Source organism: Canis lupus, chromosome 21 (genome assembly GCF_003254725.2).
Source record: "Canis lupus dingo isolate Sandy chromosome 21, ASM325472v2, whole genome shotgun sequence".
Taxonomy (NCBI): domain Eukaryota; kingdom Metazoa; phylum Chordata; class Mammalia; order Carnivora; family Canidae; genus Canis; species Canis lupus.
In genome coordinates, this window is record NC_064263.1 from 27745427 (window position 1) to 27763530 (window position 18104).

General features: G+C 37.4%; 1 protein-coding gene across 1 annotated transcript; it reads left to right on the top strand.

The window, feature by feature from the left end:
- Nucleotides 1-10320: 10320 nt before the first annotated feature.
- Nucleotides 10321-11265, top strand: LOC112667852 (olfactory receptor 51G2-like). The gene has a single exon (XM_025459909.3). The coding sequence runs from the start codon at nucleotides 10324-10326 to the stop codon at nucleotides 11263-11265; it is 942 nt and encodes a 313-aa protein (XP_025315694.3). The 5' UTR covers nucleotides 10321-10323.
- The last annotated feature ends 6839 nt before the right edge of the window (nucleotides 11266-18104 follow it).

Below are 18104 nucleotides of genomic sequence, written 5' to 3' on the forward strand. Positions count from 1 at the left end.
ACTGTGGATATATAAAATACAGAATGAATAGTCTTAATGTTAAATAATTAATGCTTAATAGTAGAGACACATATAAATGGATTAGTAAAGTTAACAGATGCTATCATTGAAATAAGTAAATAGTACAATATTGTTATTTAAGATTGGGATTGAAGTAATTACACTTTGGCTGTGCCTTGTAGGTCAAATTCATTCCTGCCAGCTAGACTAAGTATGAAAGAAAGTGGTGTGCTGAAGCTAGCTTCTTTGGCTTATGAATGCCAATTGTGCAATATCTTGTTCCAAATCTATGTTCTATAAAACACTGATAGTTTGAGATTGGTCATAATGGGAATATTTACACAACAGAAATAAGCAAACACTACATACCAGGGCTTTAAAATTTTTTCCTAGAGAGTTGATTGTTAAGCATTTACCAGCACACCACTGGGCAAGGTATTCTAGGAGGAGGAGGTGGCATGAAGAAAGAGAAAGACTATAGAAAGAGCATGTGCTAGAATATACCTCCATCTCAGGAGAAACTTGAGACTTGCCCAAACATTACCTCAAAAGAGACATGGTTCTGAAATGAGTTGTAATGACATGAGCATGCCCAGATCTCACTTCAGTATAGGATTTGTAGCCTCAGCTGCTGGAAGTGTGTCAGTACAGAGCCTTTGACTTTCAGTCCCTTCAAAGATTCCCTCAGCTGCAGACAAGAGTCTCGCCCAAGGTCATGACCTAACCAATCACTGAGCTAGAAGGCATAAAGGGCCTCATTATTATTAATATTATTATTATTATTATTACTATTATTATTATTATTTGGCTTTTGGCTCAATCTAATGTAAAACAATTCTTTTGGGCAATTTTAACTGGAGAACTTTCTGTGGTATTCACCAAAACTGGCATCAGACCTGACTCACAGCTCAGTTTGTCCTTCTGGCAATCTGACTTTATCCCTTTTCATTTTAGAATGCTTACCCCAAGGACTCTCCACCGGAAGTATATTGCATAATAAATTTTACCTTGAAGTCTTCTTTCTTAGAGAACCCTGAGATGAGAAGTTCCAGAAAACCTTTGACAAAGATGAAAGATGAAATGAGATTCTCACAAAAACATCCTTTTGCAGGAAGATGGAACAATATAGAGAAGAGAGCCATGATTTTTTATTCTAAGTTTTAAGAAAAGGCCAAAGTCTGTGTATGAGCCTAGGAGAAGGATAATAATTCTTATTCCTATACTTTCTAGTATTGTGTGTAACCAAAGACAGAAAAGGGTTGTGGAGGCTCTCATGTGGCTAGGTTGAGAATAGGAATTTCATATATACAGGGGACGAAATTCTTGCTGCTTATTAAGCTTACTTGTGTCAAAGATTTAAATGGCATTAGGTCAAATTACCTTATTCAAATTATAATTTCTTAAAAAGTCAGCCTCTACTGTTTCTCCTAGCCTATGTTATTTGGGTTACAAAAATCATTAGGTTTTGACCTGTGGATTTTGGAATACCTAATCTACTCTGCCAGAAGAGGTGAGGTGTATTCTATGTAAATATTGAACCAGAAGACCTCTGGACTCAGAGACATCAAAAGAAGTCACAAAAGCAGAAAAATAATGTTTTCCTTTCCTGTATTATTGATTTTATTTAATTATTACCTTTCTATATTAATTTTTCCAAATATTAGCTTCCTATATTATTAATTTTAACTTTTCTTATTATTAATTTTCTATATAGCTGATTTATTTTAAATGCTGAATTGTCACTTGTCTGGATTTACCATAGAATATTTGTCTGTTTTTGTGCCAGTACGATACTGTCTTGATGACCACAGCTTTTTAGTACAACCTGAAATCTGGCATTGTGATGCCCCCAGCTATGGTTTTCTTTTTTAATATTCCCCTGGCTATTCGGGGTCTTTTCTGATTCCACACAAACCTTAAGATGATTTGTTCCAACTCTCTTAAGAAAGTCCATGGTATTTTGATAGGGATTGCATTAGATGTGTAAATTGCCCTGGGTAGCATTGACATTTTCACAATATTAATTCTTCCAATCCATAAGCATGGAATATTTTTCCATCTCTTTGTGTCTTCCTCAATTTCTTTCAGAAGTGTTCTGTAGTTTTTAGGGTATAGATCCTTTACCTCTTTGGTTAGGATTATTCCTAGGTATCTTATGCTTTTGGGTGCAATTGTAAATGGGATAGACTCCTTAATTTCTCTTTCTTCAGTCTCATTGTTAGTGTATAGAAATGCCACTGAATTCTGGGCATTGGTTTTGTATCCTGCCACACTGCTGAATTGCTGTATAAGTTCTAGCAATCTTGGGGTGGAGTCTTTTGGGTTTCCTATATATAGTATCATGTCATCTGCAAAGAGGGAGAGTTTGACTTCTTCCTTGCCAATTTACACATTTAATGCAATCCCTATCAAAATACCATGTACTTTCTTCAGACTGTTGGAACAAATCATCTTAAGATTTGTATGGAATCAGAAAAGACCCCGAATAGCCAGGGAATATTAAAAAAGAAAACCATAGCTGGGGGCATCATAATGCCAGATTTCAGGTTGTACTACAAAGCTGTGGTCATCAAGACAGTGTGGTACTGGCACAAAAACAGACACATAGATCAATGGAACAGAATAGAGAATCCAGAAGTGGTCCCTCAACTTTATGATTTACTAATATCCGACAAAGCAGGAAAGACTATCCACTGGAAAAAAGACAGTCTCTCCAATAAATGGTGCTGGGAAAATTGGACATCCACATGGAAGAATGAAACTAGACCATTCTCTTACACCATACACAAAGATAAACTCAAAATAGATGAAAGATCTACATGTGAGACAAGATTCCATCAAAATCCTAGAGAAGAACACAGGCAACACCCTTTTTGAACTTGGCCACAGCAACTTCTTGCAAGATACATCATGAAGGCAAGAGAAACAAAAGCAAAAAAGAACTATTGGGACTTCGTCAAGATAAGAAGCTTCTGCACAGCAAAAGAAACAGTCAACAAAACTAAAAGACAACCTACAGAATGGGAGAAGATATTTGCAAATGACCTATCAGATAAAGGGCTAGTATCCAAGATCTATAAAGAACTTATTAAACTCAACACCAAAGAAACAAACAATCCAGTCATGAAATGAGCAAAAGACATGAACAGAAATCTCACAGAGGAAGACACAGACACGGCCAACATGCACATGAGAAAATGCTCCACATCACTGGCCATCAGGGAAATACAAATCAAAACCACAATGAGATATCACCTCACACCAGTGAAAATGGGGAAAATTAACAAGGCAGGAAACCACAAATGTTGGAGAGGATGCGGAGAAAGGGGAACCCTCTTGCACTGTTGGTGGGAATGCGAACTGATGCAGCCACTCTGGAAAACTGTGTGGAGGTTCCTCAAAGGGTTAAAAATAGGCCTGCCCTACGACCCAGCAATTTCACTGCTGGGGATTTACCCCCAAAATACAGATGCAGTGAAACGCCAGGACACCTGCACCCCGATGTTTCTAGCAGCAATGTCCACAATAGCCAAAATGTGGAAGGAACCTCGGTGTCCATTGAAAGATGAATGGATAAAGAAGATGTGGTTTATGTATACAATGGAATATTACTCAGCCATTAGAAACAAGAAATACCCACCATTTGCTTCGACGTGGATGGAACTGGAGGGTATGATGCTGAGTGAAATAAGTGAATCAGAGAAGGACAAACATTATATGTTCTCATTCATTTGGGGAATATAAAAAATAGTGAAAAGGAATAAAGGGAAAGGGGAAAAATGAGTGGGAAATATCAGAAAGGGAGACAGACCATGAGAGACTCCTAACTCTGGGAAACGAACAAGTGGTGGTGGAAAGGGAGGTGGGTGGGAGGTGGGAGTGACTGAGTGACAGGCACTGAGGGGGGCACTTGATGGGATGAGCACTGGGTGTTATGGTATATGTTGGCAAATTGAACTCCTATTAAAAAATATGTAAAAAAAGAAATAAAAATAAAAAATTGAAGTGAAAAAAAAAAAGAATATTTGTCTGTTCACCTACTGAAGGACATCTTAGTTGGTTCCAAAGTTTTGGCAATTAATAAAGTTGCTGTAAAATCTGTGTGCGGGTTTTGTATGGACATAATATTAAACTTATTTGGGTAAATACCAAAGAGCATGATTGTTGGATTGTATGGTAAGAGAATATTTAGTTTTATAAGAAACTGCTAATGTCTTCCAAAGTGGCTATACCATTTTGCATTTTCAATGGCAGTGAATGATAGTTCTTATTGCTTCATATCCTTGGCAACATTTGCTGTTGTCAGCATTCCAGATTTTGGCCTTTCTTATAGATGTGTAGTGGTATCTAATTGTTATTTTAATTTTAATTTCCCTGATAACATGATGTAGAGCATGTCACATATACTTATTTGCCATCTGCATATCTTACTTGATGAGCTGTCTCTCGAGGTCTTGCCTCATTTTCTAATTGGGTTGTTTGTTTTCTTATTGTTGCATTTTAAGAGTTTTTTATATTGTTGGCTATCAGTTCTTTACCAGATGCATCTTTGCAAATATTCTCTCTGTCTGTGGCTTGTTTTCTCATTCTCTGGACACTATCTTTCATAAAGCAGAAAATTTCAATTTCAATAAAGTTCAATTTGTCAAATATTTCTTTCATGGATTTTTAATTTTGATCTCATCTTTAAAAAGTCATCACCATAGCCGAGGTCTTGTACGTTTTCTCTTATATTATCTTCTACTAGTTTCGGCCATGTCTGGTGTACTAAGAAGCACTTCAAGTCATCTATTTTCGTGTCACAGTGCTTTTGATCTCTAGCATTTCCTTTTGGTTCTTTCTTAGTATTTCCATTTCTCTGCTTATCTTTCCCATTTGTTCTTGCATATTTTCTACTTTATCCATTAGAGCCTTTTTTACTAATTTTTTATTTATTTTTTAAAAAAGATTTTATTTATTTATTCATGAGAGACACAGAGAGAGGCAGACACAGGCAGAGGGAGAAGCAGGCTCCAAGCAGGGAGCCAGATGTGGGATTAGATCCCGGAACTCCAGAATCATGCCCAGAGTCAAAGGCAGATGCTCAACTACTGAGCAACCCAGGTGTCCCTATCCATTAGCGCCTTTAGCATATTGATTATCATAGGGGTTTTAAGTTCCTGGTCTGATAATTCCACCATCCCTGTCATGCCTAATTCTGATGCTTGCTCAATTTCTTCAAATTTTATTTTCAGCCTTTTAGCATGTTCTTCTCCACTCCCACAGCTGGACATGATATCCCAGGTAAAAGGAACTGCTCTAAATGGGCCTTTATTAATATGTGGTAAGATATGGGGGAGGGGAAGTATCCTATAGTCCTATGATTAAATTTCAGTCTTTCTGTGAGGCTATTCCCTGGAATTTGAACTTCACAAGTGTTTCTCAGTTTTGTTTTATTTGTTTTAATTCTCCCCCCTCAGATGAAATAGGATGACTAGGATGGACTGGAGTTGGGTGTTTTCTTCTCCCACATGGAAAGCTAGAGGGGGTTGGAGTTGGGTAGTCTTCTTTCCCAAGGTTGGTCAGGTGCTAAAAAATCCTAGCAGGTTAGGCTCTGGTTGACTAGTTTCCCTTATTAAAAGGAACAGAGTGTCATGATATAGTTCAAAAGGAACAGAGTGTCATGATATAGTTCAAAAATGTTTCCTTTTCCCCTCTACCTGCTTGGAGCATGAGAATATTTTTCTCTCATGTTTCTGTGGGAGCTTTGAAAAGCTCTTGGAGGCAAATATCATTTAGATTATTTTATCCCAAATTCCCTGCCATTGTTGGGTGCTCCTATGGTTTTTAACTCCCAGACTTGTCCACACTGAGCCTCCAGCAACCTTTTAATTTAGTTCTGATTTTTCTACCCTAGTTATGGTTTCTGAAGCTATCTTTCTTGTGAGCCTCTACTCTGTAAGAGTAGAGGAATTCCCTGTATTCCCAGTCTCGCCATTCTTGGTGGGGGTAATTTGCTCTGTGTCCTCTCCTCTCTCATGGATTCAAGAAGAGATGTTGATTTTCAGTCTATTTTTTCCTAATTCTTAGGACAGAGTGGTGACTCTGGGCTTCTCACATGAGGAACCAGAAGAAACTGGACATCAAATTTATTGTTGTTTTAAAAATCAGATCGAGAAAGTTCTCATTTTTTTAGTTTAATATGTTTTATTAAAATAATCAATATTAAATTTAGTCAAATATCTTTTCTTCATCAATCTAGATTTTCAAGTGATTTTCCCTTTTATTCAATATATTTCATGAATCTTATATTCATTAAATTATATATAACATCTTCACTATGATACATATATACTGTATTTATTTTCTATATACGCTATTTTCACTATATCACATATAGTGAATTACATTGGGTGATTTTTGCATATAAAACAACTTTGGGGGTACCTGGGTGGCTCAGTCAGTTAAGGGTCTGCTTCAGCTCAGGTCAGGATCTCAGGGTCCTGGAATTGAACCCTGCATCGGGCACCCTGCTTCTCCCTCTACCTCTGCCTTTGCCTCCCTCCTTGTGCTCTATCTCTTTTTCTCTCATGCTCTCTCTCAAAAAAATTTTTTTAAATCTTAAAAAAAAAAAAACAACCTTGATGTTTGAATTAAACACAGAAAAAGGAGGAAGTCATTTGTTTTTCCAGACTAATGAAGAAAAAAGTATTTGACTAAATTTAATATTTAGTATTATGTAAATATTTAGTATTATGTAAAAAATTTTAGTAAACTAAAATTATTTAGTATTATGTATTATCATAAAAATTCAAAAGAATCATAGTGTGTGTGTATGTGTACGTGTGTGTGTGCACGTCTGCATGCAATCACTGGATTAGATTTGCTAATATTTTCTTTTGGAAACCACAGGTAAGGGGAGACTACTATAATTTTACCAACATTCAATAGCTAGATAACTGCTGTCTTTGGCTATTCAGTGCACAGTCTTTTTTATAGTACATTATTCTGACTAAATCCACTGTTTTTCTCCATCAGATGATCCCAGGAGCACTGTTCAGTTGCTTCAAATCTGTACTCTCAGTTTGGGAATTTCACATAATCATCTTCTTTCTCTGAGCAGGGTAAAATCTCCAGTGGCATTTATCCTCTCTGAGATTTACATAAACAACAACAACAAAAATGGTCCTGAGGGGTTGGTTAGTCAAGAGGAGCAATGGAATTTAGAGAAGTTAAAGCCGAGAAGTGTAGTGTGGATAAAGTACCTAGCTGGATAGAGTCAAAGATGCTGAAAGCAAACATGTTATCTTGGCTCTGGAGTTGCTGAAGGAGAAATGAATGCCTTGCTCAGGACATCTATGCTTTCTTGAAGAGCTATCTGCCATTGTGATTTTTATTCTTCTCTTATGTCCATGTTCAGTGGCTTTCTCTACCTGTAACAGAGTCCCTAGGCCTGACAGGCTAGAACCCAGCAAATCTGTGGCATGGTGAATGGCTGTCTATACCTGAGGACTCAGGTATGCCTAAGGAAGGCTTCTGAAGTGAGAAAAATAGGCAAGAGATTAATATCTAATATATTTGAAGAATCCAGGAAGTAGAAGGATAAGTCAAGAGGTAAGACTGGCCATCGTTCATGTGAATTCACAGTTTGAAGATTAAGTTAGAGGTATAGAATGTCATTCCCCAAAAGTGAACCAGAGTATCATCTTCAAAGGCTGCTCAGAAGAGCTCTGGAATGGGATGCCATTGTAAATTTATCTCCAGATGTAGATAGTGCACATGATGGGAATTCATGTACTGATATCTCTATTCTCTGAAACGTTGCTATCTGATATTAACTAAAAATTATATTGTTAAAAATAATGATGATGATGATGATGTTCATGGTGATTTGAGTACCATCTCTATTACACTCTCACATATATCCTACACATTTGGCAATATTATGAGCCAAAAAATGAATTAGGCAAGATAACTCTCAAGAGAAGCCCTCAGGAGTAATATCTTTATAAGTGATAACTGATAATCTAGGTCACACCCACCTTAGGATTACTATTGTATTTGGCTGATATGCTTAAGATTGTAGATACTTCAACATCTCCACTAACATTTTGCTTCATTTAAGCCCAAGATATTTCCCAAAGGTCTTAAGACTTTTTCTTCATTTAAGCCCCAAAGTCTCAGATTCTGTGCCAAGAACTTTAGATACATTTTCTTGAGTAATCTCTTAAGCAAGGTAATAAAGATCCCAGTTTTTTACTAAACTCAGAGTTTAGTAACCTGTCCAAAATGATAGAGGTAGTGAATGACAGTTGTCAACAGACTTCCTCTGGGTCTAGAGGAGTAGCCACTGAGAACAGTGTGCTGTGTCTAATAGATTCATTTATGGAAGATGGATTGTGAATATCCTAAGTCAGAGGAATCTTTAATATGAAATAGTAGGAGAAAGTGATCTAAGAGGGAAGACTTGGTATACCTGGGCAGGATGAAGTCTCTGAAGATATTGAAATATTTGAGGAAGGGTATCAAGGAAAAAGAAAATAAGCACACTCAAGTGCCAACATGAACAGTTATTGTTCAAGTGATGTTGAAACAGACCAGAAGTTTGTGACATAAAAAGCTAGGACAAGGAGGGAGGTATATAAAGACCAGAATTGCTTAATATATTATGAATAGTATAGTATATACATCACAGGATGAAGGTATGTAAAGCAGCTCTTTTCTTCATCATTATTTCTCCTAAAATGGAAGGAAGATAGTATCAGAGTGGAAAAGCTCCTGTGAACACTATAGGGAGTGAGGGAATTGCTTATTTTTATTAAATCTGCCAGAGAAAACTATGAAGTGTAATTGTAATAGTGGAGCAGGATATGTTGGGGGCCACATGAAATTTAGAGAAACTCTGATATCAAATATGCTAAGTGAAAAGAAAAATTTATGTTTAGTATCCAAAGTAACTGGGTGGCCATCATGTTGCTAAATAGTTAGTCTTTAGGGCTCTTACTATAAGGCCTCATTTTCTCTAGTTTCTGGTAAATTCTGCCCCTTTTGTTCCCTACAGTGCATTCCATCTATTGGGTACCCAAGCCCTGAGCACTAAAGTCTTACACTCTTCTTATAACATGCCATGTGTTCTTTTTTGTTATTATTGTTTTTATTTTTCTTTTAAGAATTTTTTCTCTCTTTTCTCTATTAGGCATCCTTCGAATTTTCTTGAGGATAATTTCCCCTTTTACAACTCTCTACTGAACCCAATAAACTACTGTCCCCTTGACACACATGCCTCAAATTTATCCTAATTAACCTAAGTTAATCTTATCTGCCAGTTTCACACACTTTTCATGATGTCCTTTTGAATGTTTGTTTGTTTGTTTCAATAGATGACACCAAAATCCACCAAATAACTGAATTTGTCATGGGTTATTTTCGTTTTCTCATTCCTACCAATGATCACCAACTAGTATTTTTTCCCCTGCATAACATTTATATCTATTTATCCTTTATCATCCCACATTTTTCTTTCATCCACTTTTTTTGAATTACTATGATAGTCTTCTAAAGCATTCCCCTGCCTTCTCTTTTGCCAAATCTTTAGTCTATTCTTAACATTAATTCTACTTTAACAGCAATATAATATAAATCTGGTCATACTGTTTACTTTTTATTAAAATGACTATGTTGTGTCCCCGAAGATTAAGTCTAAGCTCTTCATATTTTTATACAAGTTCCATCAGAAGTTCTAATCCATTTCTATTCAGTCTTCTCTCTAATAACCTAATAATCTGAAGAGCCACTCTATTCTATTGTTTTGCTCAACTGCATTCATTTACACTTGTAATGCTAATATTTTTCAGCATTTATCTGGGTGTCAATCAGCACAGAATGTTCAACACAGCCCCTTGTTCCCTCTATCTCATACTTCTCATTCGAGACCTACCTAATTCAAGAATCATCTTGAATAAATTTTCCCTGACATCTCTGGGTCAGGTTAGGTTCCTCTTTTTGTGTTTTGTAGGGATTTACATTAAACTACTACTTTAATTTTACATCTCTCCATTTTCTAGGTTATAAGTACTTGAAGGTAGTTTTTAATTTTCCTACATTTTAGCACTACTAGTTTTCTTTTTATAAAATAAGTTTTCAATAAATGTACAATGATGAAATAGGTTAATTGGGCAAATAATAAATACAGATGGTAATTATATACAATGAGCAAAGGAGATATTAGAATCTATGCAGAGCAACATGCTTCGGAATACTGGTACTTCTTGCAATATTGACTGTACCCAAATTGTTCCAGGTTCTCGTCTTCCCACTTAGACTGAAAGTGCCTCCATCACTGTGATGTCTGTCTTCAATAGCTCTGTCCTATACCCTCGCTTCCTCCTAACAGGCCTCTCAGGCCTTGAAAGCAGATATAGCTTGATTTCTATCCCCATCTTCTTGGTCTATGCCACCTCAATTGTAGGAAACATTACCATCCTAGTTATCATCAGAACTGAGTCTTCCCTCCACCAACCAATGTACTACTTTCTATCAATGCTGGCACTGACTGATCTGGGCCTATCCACGACAACCTTGCCTACAATGTTCAGTGTCTTCTGGTTCCATGCCCGGGAGATCTCCTTTAATGCTTGCCTGGTCCAGATGTACTTCATTCATGTTTTCTCAATTATTGAGTCAGCTGTGCTGTTGGCCATGGCCTTTGACCGCTTTGTAGCAATCCGAGAGCCCCTGCGTTATGTGACCATTCTAACCAATGGTGTGATCATTGGGATTGGGTTGGCAATTGCTGGAAGGGCCTTGGCTCTGGTTTTTCCAGCTTCCTTCCTCCTAAAGAGGCTTCAATATCGTCCTGTCAATATTCTCTCCTACCCATTCTGCCTACACCAGGATCTGATAAAAACAACTGTATCCAGTCGTTGGGTCAGCAGCATCTATGGCCTCATGGTGGTCATTTGCTCCATGGGACTTGATTCAGTGCTTCTCCTCCTCTCCTATATCCTCATCCTTGGCACAGTGTTGAGTATAGCCTCCAAGACAGAGAGGATTAAAGCGCTCAACACCTGCATCTCCCACATATGTGCTGTACTCACTTTCTATACACCAATGATTGGGCTATCTATGATCCATCGCTATGGGCAGAATGCTTCCCCAATTGTCCATGTGCTCATGGCCAATGTCTACTTGCTGGTTCCACCCCTCATGAATCCTATTGTCTACAGTGTCAAGACCAAGCAGATTCGTGACAGAATCCTCAGGAAATTCAAGCAACAGAAAGCTTAGGTGCAAGAGACTCTGAAACACATTTTTCATCATCTTCTCCTTTATAATTATGAAAGTATCTCATACTAGTGTAGAATTTTCAATTTAAATTTTACTGGGACACCTGGGTGGCTCAGTGGTTGAGTGCCTGCCTTTAGCCCAGGGTGTGATCCTGGAGTCCAGGGATCAAGTCCCACATCAGGCTCCCTGCATGGAGCCTGCTTCTCCCTCTGCCTGTGTCTCTGCCTCTTTCTCTCTCTGTCTCTCATGAATAAATAAATAAAATCTGTAAAAAAATAATTTAAAAAATAAAAAATAATATTAATAATAAAAAAAAGACTCCAAACCACTGCTGTCCTTCGGGGCTCTCTGGCTCAGACACTACCTTCCATGCTGCTGAAACATATTGTCAAGAAACACATGCCCTGGGCAGCCCCGGGTGGCTCGGTGGTTTAGCACCACTGTCAGTCCGGGCATGATCCTGGAGACCCAGGATTGAGTCCCATATCAGGCTCCCTGCGTGGAGCCTGCTTTACCCTCTGCCTGTGTTTCTGCCTCTCTCTCTCTCTCTGTGTCTCATGAATAAACAATTAAAATATTAAAAAAAAGAAACACATGTCCTCTCTCCAATTGCCCTCTATATCAGAAGTTCCTTCATTCTTTTCCCCTTCGGTTGGTGGCCCTGACCACTACCCCTGGAAGGTCTGCTGTATAGGACTTCCCCTATTTCTCCTACCTCACTGTGCTACTGCCATCTCATGGTCAAGCCTTTTCCTTAGTTACTCTGGATCCTCAAACTCACTAGAATGTATATCATACATTTTGTTTCTCATTCAGACCATTGATGAACATTCAGTTTGTTGTCACCTCTGTCTATTATGAATAATGCCAGTATGTATATTCTTGTACATATTTTTGTGTGGTCAGAGAACATTGCTTATGTTATTTCTATCATTTAAAATCTATATCTATATCTATCTATTTTATGATCTAGTATATGGTCTATGCTGGAGAATGTTCCATAAGCACTGGAGAAAAATGCATATTATGGTTGAGTGGAGTGGTTTATAGTATTAAGTCTTCTATCTCCTTGTTGATCTTCTGTCCAGTTGTTCTATCAACTATTGATAGTGAGAAAGTGGGGTAGTAAAGTCTTCACCTTTTATTTTATTTTAATTATTTTATTTTATTTCATTTTTTAAAGTTTTAATTTATTTATTCATGAGACATACACAGAGAGAGGCAGAGACATAGGAAGAGGGAGAAGGGAGAAGCAGACTCCCTGCAGAGAGCCTGATGTGGGACTCCATCCCAGGACCCCGGGATCTTGCCTTGAACCAAAGGCAGACGCTCAATCATTGAGCCACCCAGGTGCCCCTAGCTTTTATTCTTGAACTGTTTATTCTTCCCTTTGTTTCTGTCAATTTTTTGCTTCAGATTTTTTGCTGGTCTGTTATTATGTGAGTATATGCTTATCATTGTTATACTTTCCCTTTTATCATTATAAAGTGACCCTCTTTATGTATAGTATATTTTATTTTATTTTTTGGTATCAAAGTCTATTTTTTCCTGATATAGTACAGCCAGCTTTGTTGTAGTTGCATTTTGTATGGTACCTTGTTTTCCATTCTTTTACTTTCAATCCATTTGTATATGTAACCTGAAGAAAGCACATAGTTGGGGCATGTTTTATCATCTAGTCTGACAAACTTTTCTGTTTGATTCGATTGCTCAGTCCACTACCTTCAATGGTACTATTGATAATGATGAGTTGGATTTATATCTGCCATTTAATTTTTTGTTTTTTTCTATCTCATTTTATTTTTAAATTTCTCTGTTCTCTCTTTACTACTTTCTTTTGTTTTAAATTAATATTTGTCCTACATAGCATCTTAATCTTTTCAATGACTTTTTCACTAGATATTTTTTATAATTTTCCTTAGCAATTATAATAGAGCTTACCACAATCACCTTACCAAAATCATCTTCTGATGTATACTAGCTTAATTACAGTGATATATAGGAACATTTAAACTGCTATTCCCATATAACTCTATTCCATTTTCCTTAATTTGTGGTAGTGTATGAAATTGCTTTTTAAGGAAGTTAAGAGAAGAGAGGATATGCACTTAACTATTTCTCATAATTATGAAATTACCTTTACCGATGTTTGCCTTTTTTTGTATAGATTCAAATTTAAATCTGGACCACTTACTTTTAGCCTGCATTTGACTATAATCTTAAACTGTTATCTAAGAAGAAGCAATTCATAGGTTAGATTTAATGAAATTAAAATATCCTGTGCATCAAACATAGTACTAGAAAATAGAAAAGCCAAAAACTGGGAGAAAATAATTGTAAAATACATGACAAATTATTTGTGTCGAATAAAGTTCTACAACTTAATTAAAAGATAAACATCTTAGGGAAGCCTGGGTGGCTCAGTCGGTTAAGTGTCTGCCTTCAGCTCAGGCCATGATTCCAGAGTTCTGGGATCGAGTACCACATTGAGCTCCCTGCTCAGTGGGAGTCTGCTTTTCCCTTTCCATCTTTGCTCTCTCTCTCTCTCAAGTAAATAAATAAAATCTTTTTAAAAAGAGACAAACATCCTAGTATAAAATGGACAGAATTGAATGGCCACTTCACCAAGGAAGATATATGAATAGCCAATAAACGTAAAAATGTGTTTCAAAATTAGAGGAATACAAATTAAAATCACGAAGAAATACATAGGGCTACTCAGGCAGGCTAACATAAAAAAAAGCTGAAATAATAATCAAGGCTGTGGACGAAATTTTCTGAAATTTCATACATTGCTCAGAGTGTATAAAATAGCACAACACTTAGAAAAGTTTGGCAATATGTGTTCTCTGGAAATAGACCTTGAGAAGGTATTTGGGATATAATGCATTTATAAGATCTTTAATGCTACTGAAAGGAAAAGATAAGGCACTAGGGTTGGACAGAGAGAAATGGAATTGCAATGTAGCCCTGACAAAGCTGTGTCCAACCCTGAAGAGAGCTCTGGAGTGAGCATTGTCTATTAATAATGATCTTCAGACAGACCTCAATGAACTGGCATTTTTATTTGAGTAACTGCAACCTTAACTTTTCCTGAGGATTAGAGTTAATTACACCTGCTGATATGGTATGCTTTCTTGCTTCCTAGTTCTTGTGCCCAAGAGCCCCAAATTCCCAGATGGTAGTCATAGCTTATAATTAAATGTAAATCTTGCTGGAAAAAGTACACTCCATCTCCACCACCAGGACCTCTGAGCACACAGTCATTGTTTGGACAGAAGGCACAATATCTCCTATGACCCAAGTTCTCTTCCCATTGTGATTCTGGCACATATGAAGGTCTTTGATTCAGTGCATAAATTGACTCCAAGAGGATGCCATCACCTAGAATGTTGTTTGAGCTGATATGTGCCTTTTGTAAGCTGTGTGAGTGCTCTGTTAGGCCAATAACTTGTGGTATATGATATAACCAATGGATTGAATAGTCATGAACCTACTCTCACTTCGTTAGTTGTACCCTGGTCTGATACAATGTTTGATGAAATCCTGTGCCAGGGGATGAAACATTTTGTGATGCTGCTGAGGCTCTGCAGACGGAGACAATCTCACACACAGAATGCATGTCTGTTTTGTGAGATCAAACTGCCCCCTGTTGCAGGATTGAAAGGACAGATGTAGCCAACTTGTCATGAAGTGGTTAGTTGGTGACCATGAGAAATGGCACCATATCAAATTCTGGACATTAGTTAGTCTCTGTTGCTAGAAGGTCTGACATTTAGCAGTGGCAGTAGCTAGATCAGTCTTGGTTATGTGGGATTCCATAGCGTTTGACCCTTGGGCAACTGTATAGCATCCTCTGTGGCCTCCAATTTCACATGCCATTGTGCAAGCACTGTGGTGGCTGAAGCCAGAGGATGACTGATAACTGATTATGCTCTTCTGTCAGCTTGGCTCCTCTTCCATGGTGGCTAATCTCTGTTGAGCAGTAACATGTGGCGCAAAGATCTTCACAACATATGCCCACATCATTCTGCCACCCCAGACTTCCTGAACTCTGGTCTTTCATCCTTTTCTGTCAATCTCCTGACCAGCCCTAATTCACCACTGCCAATGGTTCTGTTTATGTTCCGGTCTCAGGACACTTCCTTTTCTACACAAAGTGATCCCTAGGTGCATCACCTAAACCTCAGTATAGGAGATCCACACTTAAAATAAAAGTAAAATCTGTTTGTGGAATATATTACCATTCAACCAAAGGGAATAATGTGGCTGCATATGTATGCAATGATATACTTTCTACATATGATTTATTGAAAAAGATAGCTGAATAACAGTGCATGTAGAAATATATCCATTCTAAATAAATTACTTCAAACAAAATTTGTGTGTGTGGTGTATGTGTGTGTCTATGTTGAGAGAGATTCATGGAATCAATCATTTTAAATAGTCAATGGATATTACCCTTGGTTATAGGTGTAGAGGGAAGAGAGAGGTCAACAGTCAACAGAAGTCTCTCAATCAGCCATTTATAAGCTGGAGGTCTTAGGAAGTTGGTGGCATATTCAGTCTGAGTCTGAAGACCTGAGCACCAGGGTGCTTAAAAAAAAAATTTATTTATTCATGAGAGACACACATAGAGAGGCAGAGACACAGGAAGAGGGAGAAGCAGGCTCCATGCAAGGAGCCTGATATGGGACTCGATCCCGGGACTCCAGGATCACACCTTGAGCCAAAGGCATATGCTCAACCACTGAGCCACCCAGGCATTCCTCACTTTTGTATTAAACATGTCAATATTATTTATTTTCAATATCAGGAAGTATTTTAAAAGTAAATACTATTCCCTTATCTTTTAAAAGTAACAGTCTGTTCCTTTCAGAATTAAAACCCAGGGATGAAAAAAATAATAATAAAATAAAACCCAGGGATGTCTGGGTGGCTTAGCTGGTTGAGCAACTGCCTTTGGCTCAAGTCATGATCTTAAGGTCCTGGGACTGAGCTCCACCCTGCTCAGTGGGGAGTCTACTCCTCCCTCTCCTCTGTCTCTCAAATAAATAAATAAAATCTTTTTAAAAAAAGAATTAAAAAACTCAATAACCTAACTGTACTATCAATAACGTAATGACATAGAATATACAATGTGACAACTGCTGGGAAAAAGCCAAGAACAGAATGCTCTGAAACTACAGGCAAGGGAGCAATTAATTCAGCATAATGGATCTGGGACTGGTACACTCTCATAATCTCTTTTTTTTTTCCTAAAAAAATGACTAAAGCATTTGCATTATGGGAATTCACCTGACTCTCCTTGAATCCAGTTAAGCATTCATTAAAGTATTCAGCTGGGCTTTTTATTCCCTCTGAGGGTAGCCTTCTGTATTATCATCCCAAGAGGCCACTCACAAAGCATCAGGGAGGAAGGACTAGTATTGGGGTGTTATGATAATCCTGTGTACCTGACACTGGGATTGGAGTGGCTTCATTCTTGGTTTATATTTCTGAGCCTGAAGTGTAGATCTAATAGCCCACATCTTGGTAAGTACCCAAAAACCCTAGTGTTCCAATTAGATTTCATCAATCAAGAGCATTAAGATGGATAAAATGTGTCCTTGATAAAATGTTAATATTTTATTGTTTAACGCCAGCTTAAATCTTAGAATATACTTAAGACTTTGTTAATATTATTGTATTGGTTAGAGTTTTCCAGAGAAACAGAAGCAATAGGATATATATTGGCCACTGAGGATTATATATGGAGACTGAGAAGTCTCTCAGTCAGCCTTTTATAAACTTAGGAGGTTGATGGCATAATTCAATCTGAGTCTGAAGACCTGAGCACCAGGGTGCTAAGGCAGGAAAAGATAAGACTGATGTCCTGGCTCAAGTATTCAGGCAGGAAGGACTGAATTCTTCTTCCCTCTACCTTTTTGCTCTTTTCAGGCCCTAAACTGATTGGATCATGCCATCTCATACTCCAAAGGGCAAACTGTTTTATCTATGAGTTCATAGATTTTAATTAATCATGTGCGAGTGGGTTTTGTACAAATTCCATTTAATCATTTAATTTTAATATAGAAGCCTCCAAGTTGAGGATAAGATTTTTAATTCATTCATTGAATATCAGTATATATCAAAATGATTATATGGGATACCATCAGCTAGAGGAAGGAAGAAAAGCAGAAATATTATCAGCAAGAGAACACTAATAGCCCTAAGTTACTATTACTGTCATTACTCAGCGCTGGACCTCAAGTTTGGGTTAATTTGGGTTCACTCGGTAGGCAGGATGAAAACAAATAAACGACAACAACAAAACAACCCCTATTCAAGCAGGAGAAAAACAAGTGTTGCAATATTGAAAATGTCAAGTTCTGCCCTAGGTTGCTCTATGTAAAATAAAAATGTTATACTATTATATAAAAATATGGATCCTTTAAAGAAATGAAGGCTTTGCATAGATCACTGCACTCTTTCACTTCAGATCATCTTCTGAAGCAATTATATGTATTCAGGGAGCTTTATGATATGTGTGTTTAGGGGCTAAATCAGCCCACTCATACCAACAGAGGACTTGAGTGGGGGTGTAAGGCAGTCCAAGAGAATGGAAGTGTGAGTATGTATACCTAATAGGGGAGAATATAGGGCTTTGCATTTCAGTCAAGGTATTGGACTTGGGGAGGTTGGGTTATTCTGATTTTCTTAAGGGAAGTAGAATGACTGACATTACAGAAAGACAAATCTGGTGCTGACACAAAGGCATTTTGTGACATCCGTGCAACACCTATAGCCTCCTTGGAACTGCTGATGAGTACCTTCCAAATGTAAATGTAGTAACTGTT